The 18,890-nt window shown below is 40.8% G+C and overlaps 1 protein-coding gene across 2 annotated transcripts in view; it reads left to right on the top strand.

Annotated features, from left to right (window-relative positions):
* Positions 1-18,890, top strand: part of RAB3C (RAB3C, member RAS oncogene family) — a 161,706-nt gene that overhangs the window by 135,961 nt on the left and 6,855 nt on the right. For both annotated transcript variants that reach the window (XM_066602772.1, XM_066602770.1), the window contains exon 3: positions 1,771-1,889. In XM_066602772.1, coding sequence (XP_066458869.1) covers positions 1,771-1,889 — 119 coding nt within the window. The remainder of the gene's footprint in view (positions 1-1,770; positions 1,890-18,890) is intronic.

The raw sequence follows: 18,890 nt of genomic DNA on the forward strand, positions 1-18,890 counted from the left end.
GCAATTTCCATTTAAACCTGGTCCATTTAGTTTGCTGTAAAGCCGTCTAAATCACCGATAAGATTTTGCAGTGATTTGTGCTAAATGGCATACTCCGCTAAGCTACATACTGTATGTATATTCATAAGGACCTATGTACATAATTTGTTCAAAAAGGTATGCATACATGGAAAAACACAGAAATCAGGCTATGTCCAGATCTTGCACAATACACACCTCATCTTTTTGAATCTCTGTGACTGTAACATTGAGGAGTTTCTGGTTTAACTGCAGTCACTATAGTTTAAATTAACGGGGTTATACAATTGTAAACTATTGATGGCCTATCCCCAGGATAAGATATCAATAGTAGATCGGCAGAATTCCATCACACAGGATCTCCACCTATCAGCTCTTCTGTGGCCTGATACGTTTGTGCATTGAGGTCTGGTTTCACTGCAATGGCCAAACTTCTTATTTGGGGCAAAGTTGCCATTCATTTCAATAGAACTTTGGCGTGCAATACCAAGCCTGGCCACTGCAGTGAGAACAGAGCTGTCTACTTCCTGCAGAAAGCAGCTCATTGCACAGGCACACGAGCCTGAGGAACAGTTGATCGTTAGGGGCCCTGGTGACAGAACCTCACTAATCTACCATAGATAACGAATCCTGAGGACAGGCCATCAATAATTTACAGCTGGACGACCCCTTTAACATTTGTTTTTAAGGGCAGTAAATAATTTACTGTCTCTTCTGTGCATTTTGATAACTCCTTGAGTAAAATGTTAAATTTAGCTATATGCCAACATGGCTGACAAAAAGCCAATTCAAAAATGACAAACAATAAGGCTGCAATCTTGTTGATTTTACAAACACAGCAAGAGAGTCAATATATGAAAGGATGCACTAAAAAACAGTATAACAGTTGTGTCCAGCCACTTCCATTTCTCAAGAGTTGAATGCAACTAATGAAAAAAAGTGCACACCTAAGTGGTATCCATAGCTGGACAAGAGGAACACTGCATGCAGCATTTCTCTATTGGGTTCATAACTAAAAATCCCAAACATAAAACTGACCCTATAGGAAACTATAAGATGCATTTTGTTAACAGTTTTTTTCGGAATACCACAAAAGCAACAGGGGGAACTGACCCTAAGTACGTAGAACATAATTACCAAACTTTGGCTTCTGCTCGAACGTCTGATTTACTCATATATGGCCATCGTTCCATTTTTAAGTATATATCCTCCTTAAAGATAACCCCTGTTCATCAGTTCTCTTTGAGCAATTGGACAACTTAGAGTGGGGTCTTCTGCTTGGGACTCTTCTCTATGAGCGATAACAGAGAGCTAGTCATTCTGACGGACCCTGAGCCATCCTTGCATTACATAGATGGCCATTCATCTGAATGGCCATCATGTAATATTACTATAACACTGAAGTGACCAGGGCTTCACCTAGTAAAAGTGTCTGTTTGTTAGGGGGGCCAGGAAAGGGACCCAAGGGCTGCATTGCCTCTAATGTCATTGATGCAACCAGAAGCAAGTTATGGTGTTAACACCCATATAGGCAAAAGCTCTGCTCTCCATGCTAACTTCCTGGGCTCGATGTCAAGTATAAACATGAGCTTTGGCAGACTGAAACCCCTTGTGCTCTATAAGCACTGAGCAACAAGTACCAGAATAAGATTCACATGGCAATAGAGACTTTACTTCAAAACATTGCAAACTTTTTTTAGTTGTTTAATGAAAAGGAAAAATGTTAATATTGCACCTCCTGTTCTATTTCAGGACACGGCTGGACAGGAAAGATACCGCACCATTACCACAGCCTATTATCGAGGTGCAATGGGTTTTATCTTAATGTATGACATAACAAATGAAGAATCATTCAATGCAGTACAGGACTGGTAAGTACTTCTAATTTCATGCAGGAACCGTGTTGTGATACTCTTCCGTAGCATATAGCATATATCTAGCACATGCCAAATGTCTTGTGGGACATGTTTTTGTTTGTGCAGAATTGCATCCTGCTTCTCGGTCTCTGAGTGACAAGTGATAAAACACAGTGCCTGTCATGTGCCTTGCCTTATATTAGCACACTGGGATGGCATCACGTTGTGTCTATAGATAGATGATGAGTGACAGTATTGTGTCTGCTCCCACATGTCTTTAATATTGTCATTCTATGGGCTCAATTTAGAAAACTAGGAACTTATGCTGTAAATTTACTTTGGAATGCTACACTAAAGCAGGAGACAAACCTCTTAGGTTTAAAACATACAGTTACAATTAAAATTATTCACCCACTATTGCAAAATGTTTATTTGTAAATTAACAAATTTCCAGCTGTTTGCAAAGCATATTTCTAATACGCAATCGAACATTACAATCAACAAAGTCCTAGCCAGTCCAGATATTTGACGTCTTTTATCTCAAACACACCTGATACAACTAATGATTATTTACATCAGGTGTGCTTGAGACAATACCTGATTTGCAAATGTGTGCTGTTATGAGGGATTCTGTTCAGGGAGTTGAACGACTCTGAGACTGCAGTTATCATTAAAAGTGATATTTTGTATTACATTTTGAGAAACCGCTTATTATGTCATTTGTATTGAGCTACTTAACTTGTTTTTGTTTGATTATTGTATTTTTTTTACAATTTTTCTCAAGGGTTTCATTAGTTGCATCAGGTGTGCTGGAGATGAAACACATCAAATACCTAGACTGGCTAGGGTCTTTTGACGCTTGTGACGCTTGACAGCATGTTAGAAATATGTTTTGAAAACAGCTGAAAGTTTGTCAACTTGGCAAACAAACCTAATTTGCAATGGGGGGGGGGGTTGAATAATCTTGATTGCAGCTGTATGTCAATGTCTAAAAACAATTTTACAATTACATATATAATTAATTGAAATAAAAGCTTGAGTAGTCTTATAAAAAATATTACAGCCTGTATTATAGGCTGCCCAAATTGCATTCACAATTGTCAATACTTCGGAGCTGAAATCTCATAACCCAATGAAAGGGGCTGTCTAAATTATACAATTGCAATATGAACAGGCTTTCCACGGGTTAAAACAATAAATTGGCTTATTTTCACTTCTCCCATGTCTTTGCATCACCCACGCTGCTGCTCAGTCCTCCGGTGTTTGTTTACTGGCTGCAGTCAGACTGTAAATATGCTGCTACAGAGAAGACCGGGAGCAGTGGCGCTGGATACAGCAGGGAGGGGGAAGAAATGAGTACCAGATGATTTGTTGTTTAACCCATGGAAAGCCTGTTTACATTTCAATTATATAACTCCCAATACAATTGTATAACTTGGAAAACCCCTTTAAGCAACCTAAGGAATGGAGGCAAGATATAGTTGCAGATTTGCCTAAGGCTACTGAATTAATAATCTTACTAACTCTCGGAAAAAATGATTCTGGTCGAATTTCTAGAGACATTTTGCAGTGGGCAGTATTAGTATTTAAAGGGAAACAGTCACCAGATTCATGCTGCCCATACTACCATGCTGTGCTTGTGCATGCTTTATTCTGAAAACTGTGGCATTTCAAATTAAAAATACATTGAATTTTGGCTTGGAACAGTTGTCCGATTCATGTGGATGGGCCGTATTGCCTATCCGTGCCCCGATCATCTAGAGTGACAGTTCTCTTCCTATAGACAATCAGGGAGAGGAGCTGTCCCTCTTGATGATTGGGGTGGAGAAAGGCCGCCATGACTCGGAGTGCAGTTCTGAGTAGAACTTCAAAGTATGTTTGTTGTGAAATACCACAGCATGTCAGAACAAACATACAAAGAGGCACTGTACATACCTATTCCGTGGTTTAGACAGATTCCCTTTAATGCAGTATTTTACATTAAGTGGATTACTGTAGATAGTTTAAGGCTATGTGAGCAAATGATAACTTGAGGGTGTGAGGTATGAATCTAAGATTTTGGATTCAATTATTTTTTTACTTCGGGTAAGACCAAAAATGTCTTGGCAACAATTTAGCCCACTTGCCTCCATAGAGATGCAAATTTGCCTGAACATACATATTAGTGGAGGTATTGGTGATCGGACTTGATATGTGAATTATAACTTAAGGGGCTTTTAGAGTGGGGTCCCCCACTTGGGTATAAACGTTCGACTAAATATTTATTTTCCAGATTGTCGGACCATCTAACACTGCAAATGATCAGCTGCCAAATGAACTAATCCTCGTTCATCAGCTGATCATATCTTTTCAGCGAACATAAAAATGCTCTTTGGTCAGCTGCATATTTCTCCATTAGAGATGAGCGAACTTTTCAAAGGCTTAGTTTGGCTGATTCAACAAATTTTATCAAAAGTTTGGTTCAGTCCAGATTAGATTGAACCAAACTGAGAAATCTAGTCTTGAACACTGTCTAAAAGCCCTGAAATGATGGTGTTTCTTCAATGGATGTGGCTCAGTGGTTAGCACTGTTGACTTGCAGTGCTGGGGTTCTAGGTTCAAATCTGATCAAGGATAACACCTGCATGGAATTTGAAAACACTATGCAGATGTTGTTTTGGGGCAGATTTGAACCTAGGACTCCAGCATTGCAAGGCAACAGTGCAAAACACCAAGCCCCCACCCCCCATCCTCCTCCTTATTCTTCTCAAAAGAAGGAGCATGGTGCTTAAGTGGTTAGCACTGCACTTTGAGTCCTAGGTTCAAATCTAACCAAAGTTAACAACTGCAAGACAACAATGCTATCCAATGAGCTACATCCATTGAAGAACTGCCACCACTGCTGATACCTACTCCTCATGTAACGATCTTATTAACAATTGATTGTGGCTTATCTGCTATGCTGCTATGTGTGAATGGCAGTGAATGATAACCATGCTTTGTCAATCGATGCTTGCTGCAAGAGATCAATTGTCAGCCCATGCAAGAGAATATTTCTTTTATATCTTCGCATAAAGAAAACAGAACACAAAAAAGTACATTGGTGTCATTGCATTCCACTTCATTCTCCAACCTTGATAAATTTTATCATATGCTAACGAAATTTAGGTGTAACTACAATAAACCCCTTATCCAACTCCTACCTTCATTTTGCCACATTCAAATGGGCACAGTACGCTGGGATATGTGGAGTTATTTGCAGATCTCTCACAATAGAGAACTAATTATTAGTATTGGTCACCAAAGTTTTCTTTTCACTGGTGACACCCAGCTGTACAGGGTGACATGACACTGCCAAAAAGCTCCACATATCTCAGCTTCCTGAGTGAAGTTAGGGTGTTTTCCAGTTAGGGTGTTTTCCAGTTCTGCTGCAGATCTGTCTCAAATACCAGAAGAAAAAGCCAGGCAGCTGAGCGGAAACCGAACAGACTCCATTATAGTCAGTGGGATTTGTTCGATGCTCTATGCGTCCATCCTGAGGCGGAGCAATTTGGCCATGGGGATTCCCCTTTCCTGCTCCCCGAATGGAGCAAGAAAGCATAACCCCGAGTGCCGGTGTGAAACCCCCCTTAGGTGTTAATATATGCATAGTAGAACCAGAAATAAGGTCAAAACAGAATGCTGCTTGTTATGAAGCTCATTAAACAGATATATTATTTGGTGGAAAACCTATTTCTAAAATATATTTTGGCGACTGTCCAAGATCTAAATCAAGGCCTGTAAAAACGAATGTGCCTAGATACAAGGAAGGTGAGAATGCAAATAAGGCAATTATAAAGACAAGTGAAAAGAGAGGGATTCTCCCAGCATTTGAAGGAAAGCTTTGCTGATCCAATATTTTGTAACACAAAGCAAATACATAGGTCACTGTTCAGCATCTTCCACTTTGATGAAATGGAGAAAGACAGTTTCCATGGGAACCCGGGCTTGTCTTTTCCAGAATCTAGAAAACATCTAATGTCTTCTTTGTGTGTCTGTGTCTGCTTCTCATCTAGGACTGGTTAGCACGTCTCTTACACATTAGCGCATCGAAATCTGTTTATAAACACCCTGCAAAATCAGATCTTCATGTGCTCAAACGGGATTTAAGAATTGTCAGATCAGTGGAAACCTCTTTAAAAAGACCTTTCATCGGCTCAGTATTTTAAAGCATCTTCATTAAAATGGGCTTACATTATACAGCAGGGAAGGGCGGAAGTTATAGAGGATGCAGAATATGTAGTTGATCCTGGGCTCTGGAGCTTCAGGAGGTCCACTTCCATGTATGACTAGCTAAGTACTATAAAAAATGTGTTATACTTGGGGGCTTTGTTACAGATTTTGAACTGGGAACTAGGAACTTCAAGATAACTTTCTTAAGTCGAAAAGCTTGAAATTAAACTTTTAGAAAACTTTGGACGAGTGTTTAGTGAATTGTACCAGTTGAACCCTGCTTTGGGTTGAACTTTCCTAAACGTTTTTGGGGTTAAAGGAGATGGAGAAATAATAATGATAATAATGGTAGCTCAGCAGTTAGGACTGTTACTTTGCATAGCTGGGATCCAAGGTTCCAGTCTGACCAAGGGCAACATCTACGTGAGGGTAAATAAAGGTGATTATAATGAAACACAGGGAAAACATGCAAACTCCATGCAGATGTTGTCAGATTTAAACCTAGAACCCCAGCACTGCAAGGCGACCATGAGCCACAGGAGAAGAGCTTAAAGGGGTTGTCTCGCGAAAGCAAGTGGGGTTATACACTTCTGTATGGCCATATTAATGCACTTTGTAATATACATCGTGCATTAAATATGAGCCATACAGAAGTTATTCACTTACCTTCCCTGCGCTGGCGTCCCCGTCTCCATGGCTCCGTCTAACTTCAGCGTCTAAGCGCCCGATTAGACGCGCTTGCGCAGAAGGGTCTTCTGCCTTCGGCTCGGCAGCAGCGGCGTTCTGGCTCCGCCCTCCTTCTACGCGTCATCGCGTAGCTACGCCCCGTCACGTGTGCCGATTCCAGCCAATCAGGAGGCTGGAATCAGCACACGTGATGGGGCGTAGCTACGCGATGACGCGTAGAAGGGGGCGGAGCCAGAACGCAGATCCTGCCGGGCAGACCTGAAGGCAGAAGACCCTTCTGCGCAAGCGCGTCTAATCGGGCGATTATACGCGGAGGTTAGACGGAGCCATGGAGACGGGGACGCCAGCGCAGGGAAGGTAAGTGAATAACTTCTGTATGGCTCATATTTAATGCACGATGTATATTACAAAGTGCATTAATATGGCCATACAGAAGTGCTGAACCCCACTTGCTTTCGCGAGACAACCCCTTTAATTGTAAAAAGGAGAAAGTGCTGGATGGAGCAGCTACTATTAAAGATATGATCCTGATAGTCAGAATAGCTTTTTGTAGAATAGCTGGTAGGGTGCTGACAGTCCAGTTACCGTCATCATAGATAACGTGGTATAGAAATGCTTAATTGTACAAAGGAGAAAATGATGGACCATGGGTGCAACTCTTGTAATGTAAAGTACATACAAGCAGAAAGATTAACCCAATTACTATTTAATTAATCGATAGCACAAAACACGTTTCAGGGACAGAAATTGCTGGAAAGAATACAGGGATATTCTTGTCCTGTACTCTCAGGAAAGAATAAATGGCTTTATATTCTTCTTTATATATGTCCCCCCTCTTTCTATTTAACGCGTTTAGGACCAGGCACAGTAAATTTACGGCGCCTGGTCCCGGGCTTAAATCTAGACGATAGTAAAATTACGGCGGTGCTTTAAGCCTCCTGGCTCTACAATCAATCAGAGGCAGGAACGGGTTTTCAGCTGTTAGTGACAGCTGATAACCCAGAGGAGAAGGCATGTCACTACATGGGTTGTTTTTTCCCCTGTAACTGGGGCTCCTGAAAAAAAAAAGACATGTGAATGTCCCCCAGATGTCTTACATGACATCATGATGGACATAGATAGTAAAAAAACATAATCACATACATCAGTAAAGCAAAGTTACAGAATAAAACAGCAATATATACATAAGAAAGAGAATAACACAAAGTAGACGCCAACAAAAACCGACGCTGTAAGCGCCCTGTAATCCAAACCATACATATTATATATCAAAACGTCCAAAACAAATAGCGGAACCCATTCCCGTACTTTATTTTAGTGTAAATATAATGATTAAAAAATATATCTAGAATTGTTAAAAATATATATTTTTTAGCTTTTTACCCTCAATAAAACTAAAAAAACGGGACAAAAAGTCAGTGAAAAAGAAATAAAAAATAGCCCTATATGTCACGGAAAAGGAAACACAGCAAAATTAATTTTGATAGCTAAAGCAAAAAAAATAGGGCGGTAAAACTACCGCATGGGTAAAATCCCTAAAAAGTGTCTGGTCCTTAAGCTACAAAACAGCCTGGTCCTTAAGGGGTTATCAAACACATTTTTTAAAAGGTGTAAGTAATTCAACACAAATTAGAAGACATGGTCAGTGGGAATGCAGGTCTTTTCTTGGAGAGGCACTCAATACTTAACAGTTACAGCTGAACAGTACATGCTATATGCAACTATTAGCTATGGTGGTGATGGTGACTCCCAGTCTAGGGCCGGAATGCACAACCTGTGACCCAGAGATCACATGCAGCCCACAGTGCCATTCTGTGTGGCCCCAACTATCTGGTTACATACATGCTTGTCTGTGTCTGATGCCTGTTCACATGTATTTTCCATGTTAGAGAGAAAATTACATTAGGGGAGAAGGGGGATTACCTATTCTCCAGATAGATGGGAGTTCTGGAAATGAAACTGACAGCTATTAAACATTTATCATATATACTAGCAATATTTCATATAATACTCAGATGGTAATACCCCTTAAATTTTATAGAGACCCTTGGGTTTGAGAATGCTGCCTTCAGACAAGAATTGATTGTGGATGCCCGCTGTAGACATTGTGTTGCCCTGAGACTACCAGTCTGTAAAATGTGTTAGCCAGTAGAGCAAAGTGTGATTGTTCTCAGTGAGAGAAACCAAGTAATCTTGTAGACAAAAATACATGATGATGATGTAAGCTTTCGAACCTATCAGAGATCTTCTTCATGCATAATAACCCTGAGTAGAACCCTGAAAAAGCCTGAGTAGTTTTGAAAGCTTGCAATAACATCATGTATTTTTGTTAGTCATTAGAGATGAGCAAACGTACTCGTTTAGGGCGATTTCGCAATCGAGCACCGCTTTTTTCGAGTAACTGACTACTCGGACGAAAAGATTTGGGGGGCGCCGGGAGTGAGCAGTGTTCCCCACTGCTACCCCCCGGCTCCACCGCGCCCCCCGAATCTTTTCGCCCGAGTAGTCAGTTACTCGAAAAAAGCGGAGTTCGATTGCGAAATCGCCCTAAACAAGTACGTTCGCTCATCTCTATTAGCCATTAAAAGGTAGCATATCTACAAGATTACTTGGTTTCTCTTGCTGGGAACATTCACACTACCAGTCTGTTCAGGGGTCAAACTCATAGTTCCTTTTCTGTAGCTTTCCTGTGGGCAGACTGCTCTCTACACCTGCCTTTGTTTCAGTCACATCTTTACAGCGCCCTATCTCTGCTTTTTAATTGATTCACAGTTGTCTGGCTCAATACTAATAGGGATACTCTCTATTAGTATTGCAACAACATTTTGGCGCCAAGAGTACTTTATATATTGGCTTGGGGTCTCCACTTATGCAATGATTGAGCTTAGTGGCCCTGTGCTCTGCACACTGTCATGGGCTCCCTAAGTAAGGCCCTTGACATATAATTTACTGCCTAGTAACTGCATTTCCCCATCACCGTTGAAGACCACAAGGGTGAGTGACCACCAAATAATATCAAACTTATAACATACCAACACTATAACATCATACAATAGAGTCAAGTGCAGCAAAGGGGAAACAATGGCCCAAAGGAAAATCTCCCCTGCAATACAAGTTTAGCAGCAGGCTTTAAAGCAATACCTAAAAATATGGAACTGAATGTCCAAAGTAAGTTTCACCGTCGTACGATGCCATGATTATTAAACATATACATAATTTAATGTTTTTTTCCTTTGATAGATGCCCTTTTTAAAAGTTGCAAAATAAAAAAAAAATGCAATTAGTCAATGACAGGGCAGGAAACTAGGACAATGTATCACAGGCAGACAAACCAGTCTTGATAAATGAATGCTGTGAAGTCATTTTAAGTAGAGATATCGCTGTGGTTTTACACAAGACGAATATTTCTCATATTTTGACAAGCCTTTGGGATTGTACAATAGGGAGATAAAGGATAAGTGTCTCCATCCTCCGCTCCTTAAATACACGCCTGCCTCCTGTGATATTTCCTTTTGCCGTAATGAACTATTTTACATAACAGCTCTTTGCAAATAATCCATCATTTCTAGCTATGAGGTTTACTTAAAGAGCTGTCACTTTTAAACACAATTCCAGGCAAATACTGCGATCCCTCTGTAGCTTGATAGGTCGTAATGTATGATTTCATTCTTATAATTAGTGAGCCTTCAAGAGCAACCGTCTTGTGGATCTGTGTCTGCGGAATGGCTGTCCTTTCAGGGATTGTGATGCCCTATTATCCATTAGCGTTTAATGGCTAGAGACTTTTATGTTCTCAAAGGAGACTATTTTGTTGAACATAAGTTAAGGGGTCACTAATGCAGAGAAAATAATAGGGCGCTGGTGCTCGTTAGTGTACCATAACTGACTGTGCCCACTCAAAGTCTGAAATTTACAAGAAACTACTATTGATATATCCTCTAGTGAGCCACAAGAATTTAGGAGGGATTTGACTGAGGATAGAAGATGCCACAATTAGTCTTTGTATTGCATAATCAACAGGAATTAAAGGGCTTTCCAAGAGCCAATACCTGCCATTAATTAGTTATTTAGGAGACAATATGTAAATTTGTCATTTACTTTCAGTACTTAACCCCTTAAGGACCAGGTTGTTTTGTACCTTAAGGACCAGACACTTTTTAGGGATTTTACCCAGGTGGCGGTTTTACTGCTCTATTTTTTTTCCTTTAGCTACCAAAATTATTTTTGCTGCGTTTTCTTTTTTCGTGACATATAGGACTATTTTTTAATATCTTTTTCACTGCCTTTTTTTTCCCGTTTTTTAGTTTTATTGGGGGTAAAAAGCTAAAAAAAATCATTTTTTGAACATTTATAATTTTTTAAAAATTATTTTTATATTTACACTAAAATAAAGTATGGGAATGGGTTCCTCTATTTATTTCGGACGTTTTGATATATAGTATGTATGGTTTTGGTTTACAGGGCGTATACGGCGACGGTTTTTGTTGGCGTCTGCTTTGTGTTATTCTCTTTCTTATGTATGTATTGTTGTTTTATTGTGTTATTTTGTCTTACTGATGTATGTAATTGTGTTTTTTACAATCTATGTCCCCCATGACGTCATATAAGACCTCTGGGGGACATTCACTTTTTTTTTCTCCTTTATTTGACACTTTGCCACTGTAGCTGGGGCGTCCATGGGAGCCCTAGTTACAGGGGAAAGCAACCCCTGTGGTGACATTAGTCACCTGCAGAGCTGCCAGGGTCTAGTCTGACCCTCCAGCTCTGCAGTAGCAGGGAATCCCGGGAGGTCACGACCCCCCCGAGGCTCTCGTACTGAAAGTAAATATTACTTTCACTTTCCCCATACAGTGCTCATTGAGCACTGCATATCAGGGAAGCAGAAGGCAGGAAGGGTTAAAAACCTTCCTGCCTTCTGCTCTGGGTTATCAGCTGTCACTAACAGCTGATAACCTGTTCCTGCCTCTGACTGATTGCAGAGCAGGAGACAGAGCACCACCGTAATTTTACTGTCGTCGGTGCTCTAAGCCCAGGACCAGCCGCCATTAATTTACTGTGGCTGGTCCTAAATGGGTTAAACAAAAAAGAAAGTAGTGTGCCACATGACCATTTTTCAGGGTGTGGCCATATGTTATAGGGTGGTGTCTTCCATTGCTATATTTTGCCCAGTACTAAAACAGTAGTAACTTGGTCCGTGATGCGAAGAACCAAGTTCCCTCTAACTCCACTGGCGACATATATACTAAATCCATGCGCCTTTACAGCTCTGTGTGTAGGATGTCATCTCATTGTGTGGAAGCCCTTGCCCTTATTATATAGCATATGCACCAAAATGTTTGCAAGGCGCATGCACAGTGGGAAATATAATAGCAATGGCTCTGGATGTCTAGAAGTGACACCTACACATAAGTAGTGTGCCCAGAATGCATCAGGATCAGTTAACATGCATACCTTCATGAAAAAAGGTAATGATGAATGCATTATATTATTGAGTATTGGGAAGCGTATAGTTTCTGCTTAGGGAGAGCAGCTGGATGATGTAAGGAGACTTTTAAGGTCATGCATGTTCTTCTGGGAAATTTGAACATGCAAATAGGAAGATGGTAAATGGTGTTGTAAAGGTATTGCAGCATCTCCCCGTTTACATTATCAAGTATCTATTGATGTATCACAAAATTAAAATTTGGTTTGAGTCTTGGAAAACCCCTTAAAGTATTTTATGTTGGGGACAGTAGGTAAGTTATGGGTTCTCTGCTGGGGACTAGGGGGCTGGTGGCTTACATGAAGAGTGCAGTGAAAGTTGGGTGTGTTATATTATGTACTTTGCATCTAGAGCATAAGAGGATGTAGGTTATAATTTGTAATGTCTGTGGGTGTGTGATGTAAGTTATGTTACTTTGTTTGGTATGGAGAAAAGATTACTAGATCACGTGGTGTCCAGAGTGTAGAATAGTCCGTTTGCTGGTTTTAGGATTGTAGAGTGAGGACAATAGGTTACTTGGGAACCAACAAGTTTAGGGAAGAGTATGTCTATAGTCAAATTGGCGTTTAATACACAAGCGAGGAAGTAAATTACCCCAAATTGAATGGAAGTTAAAGGGAAGTACAAGATTAGTTTATGTTTATAAGAAAGTAAATTATTGAATATAATAATAATCTTTATTTGTATAGCGCCAACATATTCCGCAGCGCTTACATAGACAGGGGGGAATACAGAAAGACAAAATACAAACATTACAGAACCACAGTTACATAGTAATCAGTTGATGGAAACAGTAGTGGTAAGGGTTCTGCTCTAACGAGCTTACATACTACAAGTAATGGGGTGATACAGAAGGTAAAGGGGCTGGAGATGTGCGCGGTATGGCGAGGTGAAGAGTGAGGGAAGCTATACACATAGACAATGGTCAGACATTTGGCCGTGTGACGGCAGAATTGGTATGACTGCAGGAGCGGTTTATGATGGCTAGCAGGGATTGCAGTCAGTAGGTCAGGAAGCATGTTATCAGGGGGGGTACAAAGGAGTTTGTTTAGGGTATGCGGTATGCCTCCCTGAAGAGGTGCGTTTTTAGAGCATGCCTGAAGTTCTGCGAGTCCTGGATTGCTCGGGTAGCCTTTGGTAGTGCATTCCAGAGGACCGATGCTGCTCTGGAGAAGTCTTGGAGGCGGGAATGAGAAATTCAAATTAAATATCCAGTAGTTAGGCATTTTGGTTACATGCTGTGCACTTGGAAAGGGTAATGAAATAGGAATAGGTGTAGGTTTGGTTAGTTAAAGAGATATTTCCACTTTGGAAAATTATGCTCTATTCACAGGATAGGGGATTATTTGCTGATCGGTGGGGGTCTGACCACTGGGACCCCACCAATCCTGACATATCACTTGTGACGTATCCTGAAGTTTTGACAGCAGTGGCCACTGCATTCACTTCAATGAGACCACTGGAGATATCGGAGTGCTTGAATTCAGCTATTTTCAATCATCCCATTGAAGTGGATAAAGTGAAGGAATGCATGCAAAACCTTCATTAGGGTTGAAGTCTAGGAATCGGTGGATAGGGCATAACTTGCTGAGATGGGAATACCGCTTTAAAAATATTTCATTGAAGAGGTTCTCTAAGTTATAAAAAAACATGAGTAAATGTATGAATGGTGACAGCATAACAAAAGATTCTATACTTACCCCTATTGTTGCTCCATTACTCTCTGCCGGGCTTTCTTTATATGCTGCAGTAGTAATGCATCTGTATTCCTACGTGACCACTGCATCCAATCAATGGCTTAAAGATTCTTGTGCCACATACCGCTAAGGCCCTCGATTGGCGGCAGCAGTCAAGTGCGTATATGGGCACGTCACCTCTGTAGTCATGTAAGCAGAATATGGTGGGGAGCCGTGGCACTAGAGTGGTGGGGAATTGAATAGGTGAGTATTGCATTGTTTCTTATGTTTTCACCATTTTTGCCTTTACCCCAATTTTTTTTTGCTCAGACAACCCCTTTAAGAAGGATGTATTACACTTCTGCAGTCAGAAACTGTATACTTTCCTAGATTATATCTCTTTTGTAGTATGGTTGTTACTGCCATGCTCAGTTAGTTAGAACAGCTATCTCCCTTGACTCTACTATAAACTTACCGCTGAATGTTCATGTTTTTTTCAATAGGAAGAGAAGGATAAGGGTCTTGAGTGGCTCACTTCCTAGAAGAACAAAGGATCTGGCATGTTCAGTTCCTAGATCATAGTCAAGCAATCTTCATACTGTTGTTGAAACAAATTGTTTAATGCTGATGTGCCTGTTATATTAGGTGAACATTGGCATCAGAATCAAAAATCCAGCTGATCGTTATACAATTTCCATGAGTTTGCATATAATTACAGCATCTATAGGACTGATGAAGTACAAACACTTGGCTATCTTTGGCAGTACCATTGATATAATTGGAGCTGCAGTGTGCACACATGATCACCCTTCAGTCGGGGACACTTTGAGACCCCTTTTTCGAGATTGGTGGTGGTCCTCCACCATTCAGATATTTATTCTGTATCATGTGGCTATGGGATAAATTCTCTCAGTGGGACAAGTTCTTGCAGTCAGAGACATAATAATAATATGAAAAACCCTTATAGTTACTCATTCTTCTTCAGGATCAGCAATATAAAAAAGGAGAAAACATATAATCGACAGACAGTTACGCAGGATTCTCAACAACTGAATATATTTTTCCAGTATTTTCAGTTCAATTTTTAGTAGATTTTTCTCAGCAAAGGTTTGTTAACATTTAATCATTCACATCATACAAAGACGCTGCGTGAGATTGTATAGCGGGTGCATAAGAAGGAAACATAATAAGGCACATAGTCAAGGCTCGAGTGAGAATTTCATACTTAATTTCCAATAAAGTATATGTAAAACGTACAATAGATTACCCATGGATTAATCACATGAAATAGAAGCAAAAACAGCTAATGAACTAGATTAATACATACAAAACATAAAGATTACATGTTTCAGTATGTTGTGTCAACCCTTACAGTGGTTTTCTGAAATGTATAATTTGCATGACTTCCCACTCCCCTCTCTCCACTCCCGCTATATCCCGCACCGCGCTCAGTCCTGCTCCCGCTGTTTGTGTACTGGCTGCAGAACATCACAGGCACTACAGCCAATGACAGAGCTCAGCGTTCAATGGCTGAGCTCTTTTATTGGCTGCACTGACTGTGACATCCTATACGGAGGCTGGGGAAGCATGTAAATGTGACGTCAGAGGGGAGACCTGGAGCAGCATTTTGGGACAAAGCAGGTACAGGGAGAGCTGAGTATAAGCCTATTTGTTATTTTATGGCAGGGGAGTAGGAGTTCTTGTAACTTATACATCTCAAGAAACTACTTTGGGGGCTCTTTCCCACGAGTGTATACCAGACGGCTGTTTTCACGGCCGGCCGATGTATGCTGCAATCTGATGCATTGGATTCCAATGCATCAGATCACATGGCCGTATTCCCATGGCGTCAAAGTGCCTGGCCGGCCAATATAGCATCAGGCGCTTTCACGCAGGGCCAAACAGTCCTGGAACAGATACTTCTATGGGAGCCAAGAACAGCAGTTGGAGAAGGGAGGTGGGAGGGAGTTTAGCAGCATGACTGCTAAACTCCCTCTTCTCCCCTCCGTCTGTTTGCAATGGGAGGGGGCAGGGTGTGGGTGGAACTAAGCTCCGTCCTGCTCCTCCCATTGCTGGCTGCGTGTAGTGGGTGGGTGCTTAGCTCCGCCCCATCCCACCACTCCCATTGCAAACATCCGGAGGTATGGAGAGAGGAGGTGAGCCGGCGAGGGAGAGGGAAAGGGAGGCAATGGCATTGCGGCCTCGGTGTATATACGCCAGGACCTGTGCCCTCTGAACAGGCGCACAAACGTTAGATTTATGCGCACATTCACGCATTTTTATGGCACTGGAGGGCGCATGTAAAAACGCTTACGGCCCTGGTGGGCACAAGTAAAACTGCCTACGGCCCTGTGAAAGAGGCCTTAGGCTGTATTCACATGGGTGAGTGTGACTTTGGTCTGTGAAAAACTGGCTATTTTCCATGCAATTTTAATGCGATTTTCATTGGCATCCATTTTATATCCGTTTTTCAGCAATTCCTAGTTCTTTTTTTAATTTACCCCCAGAGTAACGTGTTAAAAAAAGATTGCGTTTGCATGCACTTGAATGGCATGCGAGTGCGATCCATTTTTTGAAAGCTCCCATAGAAAATAATGAAAGATTCTTGAACAGGAATTGCACAAAAATAGGACATGTAGCGATTTTTCAAACACGAACCATCATTCTGAGTTTTCATAATTTCATGGGATTATAGAACATACATTATTCCACCTTTAGCTAAATTTCCAGATAAAAAGGTGATGAATAAATAAAGGCCAGAAACTTCTTTATTCAAACTTAAAAGAGGTTTTCTGAGAACCCCAAACATTGGTGGCAGTGGGGGGGAAACAAAGTATTAAAAAAAATATATACCATACTCACCTACCATTTAAATGCTGCTGTCAGAACTGACAGCAGCATTTAAAGGTTTTACAGCTCCAATCAGCGGCGCTGCTAATCGGAGCTGTTGTGGGCGGTTGTCGACTGTAAGAATCAGATGACATCCTCATTGTATGGAGTGGGATTGACCCCTGATCCCCCTTCGTATGAACCCCAAACCTCCATGACATGAATGTACATTCTGGTGAGTTAAGAGGTTAAGAACAGTGCACGACACACCAGTCTTAACAGATCATGCCCTATTGAAGGGTAGCTTCCCTAGCATTGTTCTGACGTCCAACAGGCCTTGGAACATGACTAAGGATATAAGTCAAACCAGAATCTGCTCCATACAAAGACACCCGTGTACAGGCTAGTTCAAGGTTCTTGATCTTCATCAGTGCACAGTAGGATTCAGGTAGGCTGGGTGAGAAGCCTCTGGTGTTGGTCTATGAAAGTATTTTTTCTCCTTGTGGACTTTTAATACTTTCCAATCTAATTTGTATCCTGGCTTTACTAGGGGGCTTACTCTTTTCTGCTGTTATACAATGGCGCTATATGCTGGCTAAAGCCAGTACTGCATGAGGTGACACATTGGATAGGCTCAGACAGAAGAGTGGCTGGCAGTATATAGTAAGAGAACCCCGACGGGCGTCTTCCAACATCGGAGCTGTACAGCCTTAAATCATAATGTCTTTAGACGTCAGACAGTGGATTGGAAAGGGTTAAGTCTGACTTATAAGGAAGCTTCCTTCCAATAAGTGGTGCTGCAAAGCCTTTGTTCCATCTACCATTTCCATACCCTATTTACCAGAGAAGTTAACATAGTCTATAAGCCTCCTTACTCCTACTTTTCGGGCTCCACAAGAAGAAACAGTGCATGCACAGACCTTTATTTCTTTAATAAAGCTTTCCTTAGCCTGATTGAATCATTGTATATTTATCAGTCATTTCACCATCTTCTAATCCTGAATTGGCAAGGAGGTCCACAAGGATTTAAGACCCAATTGCAATTACTATGTTCACCATCCCCATTGCTTATCATGCCAGGATGTTACAGACATCAGACAGTTGCTGTTTACATTTCACAAGATAAGTTCAGCTTTGAAATGTGAAATGTGACCGTCCTTATTATATATGCAAGTGATACAACTGAGCATGAAGGAAAGGGCTAGAAGATTTGCAGGATGCTTATTAGAGCTTGTAAAACATTTTACATGGTTTTAGTAGCTGTAAAATTGCCAGTAAAGCACCATATGGTCCCTGCAATCATTTCAACCCTCCAGCAGCACTGAAATATTCAGAGGTGAAAGACACACTAGCTGTAGCAAGAACGGGCCCTTTCTAGTCCACTTTTTATTGTCCATTAGTACAGTAATGTTAATGTTCAGCCGACTATTTAATTACAGATGTGTCAATGGAGAAATAATTGTCATTTGTTAGATCTATCAGCTTCACACTGTGGAAGGCAATTATTATTCTTATCTTTACATCGATGCTGACTTTTGCATGTACTTTTACAATAGCCCGCTGTGTAGAAAGTACCTTACTTCTCGATCATTAATAATTCACTCTGTTGCAGATGTCACGTTCCAAGTATTCTTATTAAACCGACCAAAACAATGCCGCTTCCATAAAAAAAAAACGTACTGAGTGTCCCCTATTGGGCAGAATTTTAAAAGCGATTGAAAACAGAGCACTAAGGTTCAATAAATTGCCTGAGCCTAGATAGGCAGGCTGTGACACTGGCCATGGCAAATGGAAACGTGCTAGTTATTAGAAAAAAGTAGTAAATGTTAAATTGTTCGATTTTTGCATCCAATACAATGGTCATTCGTTGTAATCATGTATGGTACAGAACAAAAAAAACAATACAAATGCTGCCGTATTCCAGTCATTTAACAATTACAGAGTATATAAAACAGCTTGATGGCAATTTCACTGTAATACAATTGTTGAAATCAGAATTTTGGGGATATCATGCCTATTATAGAAAAATATTGCTGCCTGTTACAATCATTCAGTGTCTAGAAAACGGTGGCCTTCACAGATGTCATGGGTGCGTCTCATCTAGATGTTACTCTTGTTCACGAGGGGCAAATATTGACATATATTTAAAAA

This window comes from Eleutherodactylus coqui, chromosome 5, assembly GCF_035609145.1.
Source record: "Eleutherodactylus coqui strain aEleCoq1 chromosome 5, aEleCoq1.hap1, whole genome shotgun sequence".
Taxonomy (NCBI): Eukaryota; Metazoa; Chordata; class Amphibia; order Anura; family Eleutherodactylidae; genus Eleutherodactylus; species Eleutherodactylus coqui.